At 45.5% G+C, this 5,595-nt stretch overlaps 2 protein-coding genes across 2 annotated transcripts in view; one reads left to right on the forward strand and one right to left on the reverse strand.

Annotated features, from left to right (window-relative positions):
• LOC103370171 (kinesin-like protein KIF20B) overlaps window positions 1-2,654 on the reverse strand; it is a 15,879-nt gene extending 13,225 nt beyond the window's left edge. Inside the window, exons 1-6 of the mRNA XM_008299122.1 lie at window positions 2,589-2,654; window positions 1,007-1,113; window positions 841-933; window positions 521-640; window positions 250-388; window positions 6-166 (exon numbers count right to left, since the gene is read on the reverse strand). Coding sequence (XP_008297344.1) covers window positions 6-166; window positions 250-388; window positions 521-640; window positions 841-933; window positions 1,007-1,111 — 618 coding nt within the window. The 5' untranslated portion in view covers window positions 1,112-1,113; window positions 2,589-2,654. The remainder of the gene's footprint in view (window positions 1-5; window positions 167-249; window positions 389-520; window positions 641-840; window positions 934-1,006; window positions 1,114-2,588) is intronic.
• Window positions 2,655-3,848: 1,194 nt separating this feature from the next.
• Window positions 3,849-5,595, forward strand: part of bbs1 (Bardet-Biedl syndrome 1) — a 6,329-nt gene continuing 4,582 nt past the window's right edge. The window contains exons 1-2 of the mRNA XM_008299109.1: window positions 3,849-4,071; window positions 5,045-5,446. Coding sequence (XP_008297331.1) covers window positions 5,069-5,446 — 378 coding nt within the window. The 5' untranslated portion in view covers window positions 3,849-4,071; window positions 5,045-5,068. The remainder of the gene's footprint in view (window positions 4,072-5,044; window positions 5,447-5,595) is intronic.

The following is a 5,595-nucleotide window of genomic DNA, read 5'->3' on the forward strand; positions in this document are numbered from 1 at the left end:
AGGTTCCTCTTGCTGCTGCTCTCTGCCGCCTGCTGGTCTGCAGTCAGTCTGCTGAAGTCTCTGCAGCGCTGAGGCTTCAGGTCGCAGCGACTGTACAGACGACCTTCAACGCTGTTAAAGATCACAGACAGAGACCTGGGCAGCAGACCGGAGTCATGGTCCGGACCTGACAGACAGACAGACAGACAGACTGTTAGACAGACTGTTAGACAGACAGACGTTTAATCAGACAGACAGGTGGTTCCTGACCGAGGAAGGTGAAGGTCTTTCCAGCGTTGGTGACTCCATATGTGAACACCAGACAGTTTCCTCCCTGCAGGACGTCTCGGACCAAACCACGAACAGAACCATCAAACACCTTCCTCTGACTGGCCTCCGGACCGAACACCTCAACAGCACAGCAGCACGAAACAGTTCAAAAAGGTTCGACAACACAACATCATGGACACCCACAGACAGACTGACAGCCACAGGTGGACAGGTGTAAATGGGGATAAACAGGTGGTGATGTCACAGCTACCTGTGTGAAGGCGAACCTCTGTGCAGTTTGTGGGAGGGACTTGTCACCCTGTCGGTTTGATTGACAGCTCCTGGGGGCCTTGAGGACCACAGTGTCGGGCCCCTCGATGGTCACACAGTCCTGCAGACGAAACACAGCTGCTGCATTCTGATTGGCTCACAGGAATCAGCTTCAAATCACAATTAGATGTTCAGTTGATTGACAGAAAAATGCATTATTTTAACAACCAAATCTTTTTTTACGCATCCATTTGTTTTGAAGACACACACACAGACACAAATACGACTGCAGGCTTTACAGAGTGAATGTTGGTGCGCTACCTGAGACTCTCCGTTGTCGCTCTCAGCTGAAGTGAAAGGTCGAACTCTCAGGTAAACCTGCAGGTTCTCTGTCTGCGACTGAGCGCTGTCCTGCTGAGAGAACAACAGCATCCGTCACAAACCTGCCTTCACAGCATCCTCCTGATCAGGGACGGGGGAGACTTACTTGTGCAGGCAGAGCAGCGAAGTCACCCAGCAGGTCTCTCTTTATGTCGTCCACCTCCACCGGTCCGACGCGCTCCGGTTTCCCGGCTAAACAAGACTCCATCATCTCTTCAAACACACAGCAGGTGAACATCTGTCACTTCAGCACCACCTCTTTTATTTTCACCTGCGGCTGCAAGATGTTCTGTACGTCCTGATGACTGTGAGGTGTTTAGGGAACATGTTCACACCGGAGAGTCTGTTGGTCAGCTGATGTTCAGCCAGCAAGGGCTCTGGGTTCAGTTTAGTATATAATCGATCAGCATTAGATGCTCTGAATTCAGCTAAAGATTATTTCTAATTAAATGCAGATTTGTACATTAGCAGGAATGAAGTAAACAAAGCGTTGCTCTGTTTAAATGTGAGAACTCAGTACATATGTACGCCCTGTAATCAACGAACGACTGTGACAAATAACTGGGATTATGATTACTGTAGTACAAGATTATAATGGTACAGCCCTCCACAGTAATATAGAAATATTTCAGCTACCAACAGGTTCTCTGTCCGCAGCTGTTGTTAGTTTTATTACCATTTAACTGAGCAGCACAAAGCTCTGTGTGATGAGTGCAAAGACCCGAATGACATCTAAAGATAAAGTAATTTTAGATGTCTATCAGCGTTACACCGCGTGAGAAGCCAATTTGTTCCCTGTTGTTATTTAAATCAGGGGTTCCCAAACGTGTCAGGCCCCAGAATAACGGTTCCTGAGACTGGCGACCCCCGCTGTCCCCGGACGTGAATCCAAACAGAACGACAACAAAGGGGAACCGAACAGCCTGACAACCATGACAGGATTTTACATACAGCAGTTTACTACAGGATGGAAATCTCCATGTTGTGAGTGAACAGTACTGACTTACACAGCTTAGTTTCCATATAAGCAGAAGAATATCAGTCACAGTAACAGCCACCACATGCGAACATCGCTGCTGTGCAAATGTACATTTTGGGAATAACTATGTTTCAGTGTTGATCTCAACTAATGAGATGGGTGGGCACTCTGCATGGAGCAAGTCCATCCTGCGACCCCTTCTCGGGGCCTCGGGACCACCTGGGGGGTCGCGAACCCCCACTTTGGGAACCCCTGATTTAAATTATCCCAGTATTCTAATGCCTGTATTTTTCCCGGTATCATGCATCCTTATGTTCGCCTGATCTTCGCCTGAACGAACAGCGCGTTCATCGCTAAAATGCGTTTATTTTAAACGTGACCTCTGAACCACCAGCACCAAAGCACCGCAGTCCGCTGAAGGCAGTCCCGCGGGCTCAGAAGAACCCACGCAGCGGTCAGAAAAACCCAACTCGTCTCAATTATTAGTTTGAACCGATCACACAACAGGCAGAAATGAATAAACAACAACAACAATAAGATCTGAAGACGTCTTAAAGCTGCTGTTAGCTTTGTTGTTAGCATTAGCCACAACAAGCTAACGCACTATCACGCGCGTGTCTGTTTTCTTGTAGCTCATTTTGGGAAACCAAACTCGACTTTAGCTCACAGCTGCGGAGTTAAACACACATTTGATCGAACTGCGACTCACTCTGGGCGTCTCTTATGTCCCACAAGCTGAGCGGAAACCTGAAAACATCCGACGTTAGCTCCGCTGCTGCTCCTCTTTCCGCGGTCTACTTTTTAAACTCTGGCCGCTGGACCAATCAGATGTCGACCACGAGGAGACGTCACAGAGCTTGGTCGCGTCCGAGGAAGCGATTTCGCGAGACTACCTGGTTGGCGAAGCTGAGCAGACATATTCATGTATTCATTCATGAGATTTATCTGCACGTGGAAATAGACGCGATATATGACTTTTTGGGTTTGGTTCCATGTTTGGTATTTATATATTAAGTGTCATGTGTGATTTGTTTGTATTTATATGAAAAAATCACATTAAAACAAGGTCTGGTATATTATCTCCATAAGACCTTTATTAATAAATCTTTATTTTTTTAGCCCTATACCACTTTTGTAAGATCTTGTCCTGCTTCTTTAATGCCTTATCTGTATCCAGCTGCTGTAACATGTGAATTTCCCCAGTCAGGGATCAATAAAGTTTATCTTCTCTTATCTTCTGGTAAACACTCCGTGATGTAAACACAGATTTGTGTGTTTTTTAGTCTGGAAAAAGGTAAACAAAGACGTGAAAAGCAGTGTTTATTTTTCAGTAAAAAAATAAAAATAAATCACTTGAAGACAGATAAGTAATGACAACTGCTCATGAAAGACGACACAATGTCAACAACAACAACAACAGCAACAACAACAACAACAATTCTTCTTCTTCATTTATTTATTTTTTCTTGTTATTTTTATTTTTCATTATTTTTCTCCTGATGCTCCTTTCTTGCATTGCCTCTTTTCGCTGCTGTAACACAGTACATTTTGCTGAATTATTATTGTTATTATAATTGAACTTTAGATAAATAAAAATAAAAAATGTAACTAACGTAAATAAAAGTCAGAAGTTCTGATGTATGTATATATATATATAACATATTTAGATATGATTTAAATAAATGATAAATTAATGATAAAATAGAAATAAATGCGTTTCTTTATATAAACAGTTTTTAGAAAATGTCATAAAAGTACCAAAGAACCATGACGTAAGACTTGATTATATAAAATTATTAAAATGCTAAATACGATTGTCATTATGATGTTAAAAATAACAAAGTAGTCGATATTGTTCTTTGTATGTTTACTGTGGTGAATTTCTAATGCGTTAAAAACAAATAATAAAAATACGTGAAATAAGAAGTAAACACCGGCGGGTGGGGATGACGTCATCAGAGGGCGACGGCGCAGAGCAGCGGGTTTGGATCGGATTTGTGGATTAGAGGCTCGGCCAGCGTCAGTGGCAGATGTCTTCTGCTTTAACGCTTCATCTGGATCTTAATCTGACTCCAACGAACAGTTTCTAACGTCGTTTATCGTTTGATGTCACTGCGCTGCGGAACAACTGCGATCAGAGGCGGAGGACGAGCAGCGAGAGGAGACTCAGCGACACGGTTGCCTTGACAACGGTGAGCCGGGGAGGGGGAGGGGGAGGAGCGATTATCGGTATATCTGTTATTGATCAGCTGTTCTGTCAATAACATTGCGTTATCAGAGCTATGGACCATTAAATATGTGAGTGGGGTGAGCTAACTGCAGCTAGCGCGTCATTCATAAAGCTAAGCTAAAGCTAATGGGGCTAAAGCTAATGCTGCAGTTAAAGTAGCCACAAGGCTGAGAAAATGCTCTTTAAGCCCAGTACATGTCCAAACTGTGCCACTGCTTTATAGTCGATGTGATCTCTATTATCTCTCAGTGGAACAGCACAGTATTTGCTCGCATGAACAACCAGAAACAATGACTTTGTAAAGACTGTGTTGAACATTCAGACTCCAGAGTAGAACCTCAGAGAACCAAAGTGAGTCCAGCTGTGGTTCCATCAGTCCACCTGCATGAACATGGTTCTACAAAGAGCTGAGACCAGCAGAACCTTCTCACTTCTGGACCTCTGGACTGTGTCTATCTATGTCTGCATCATGGCTCCACATGGAGAAGACCTGAACAGAGGAGGAGAAACATCTGACTGAGAGACTGGACAAAGATGGAGAAGGATCCAGAAGATCAGTGAGCAGCTAGAACCCAGTGCAGCCCAGTGTGAGCAGGAACCAGGAGGTCCAGAAGGAGCCACAGCAGCACTGATCAGGGCTGCAGTGGTCGTCCTCCTACAATGACTCACCAGAAGTTAACTATGACCTGAAAAGCATCTAAAACTACTCAACCCGAGTCATGGTCAAGTGTCTCACTGAGAAACATCTGGACCACTTCAGCATAAACACAAACTGATAATTAAACAGATAAAATATGAAGACAACCATCAGACAGACGTGATTAGAAGGAAAATGTCAGACTGACTTATAAAGGAAAAGGAAAGTAGAGTTGGATAAATGATAGAAGTAGAATCACCCTAAACCAGAGCTGTGATGTCTGTCACTGTTTGTCCAGAACTCACCTGTCCGTCCTGCTGTCATGTCATCGGGGGAGTGGAGCGGTGATGGGGGGAAGTGGCTGGACGCCCACTACGACCCGGTGGCGGGCCTCTACACCTTCTCGTCCTGCGTGGACCTGGCCGACCTGAGCGGCGACGGGGAGAGCCGGCTGGTGGTGGGCGACCTGGGCTCCGGCTGCTCCGGGATGAAGCTCAAGGTGTACCGCGGCACGGCGCTCATGAGCGAGAGCACGCTGCTGGACCTGCCCGCCGGCCTCGTCGCCTTCTTCATGGACCTGCACGAGCCCCGGATCCCCGCCGTCGCCGTGGCATCCGGACCCTGCATCTACGTCTACAAGAACCTGCGGCCGTACTTCAAGTTCACACTGCCCGGTCTGGAGGTGAACACGCTGGAGCAGGTCTGTGAGCAGAGAACAGCTGTTTACAACCTTAGACCTTCAACATCCAAAATAGTTAATGTACAGAAGCTCACATTTCCTACAGCTCTAGATAGATGGATAGATAGATAGATGGATAGATGGATAGATAGATAGATAGATAGATAGAT

This window comes from Stegastes partitus, unplaced genomic scaffold, assembly GCF_000690725.1.
Source record: "Stegastes partitus isolate 25-593 unplaced genomic scaffold, Stegastes_partitus-1.0.2 Scaffold1381, whole genome shotgun sequence".
Classification (NCBI taxonomy): Eukaryota; Metazoa; Chordata; class Actinopteri; family Pomacentridae; genus Stegastes; species Stegastes partitus.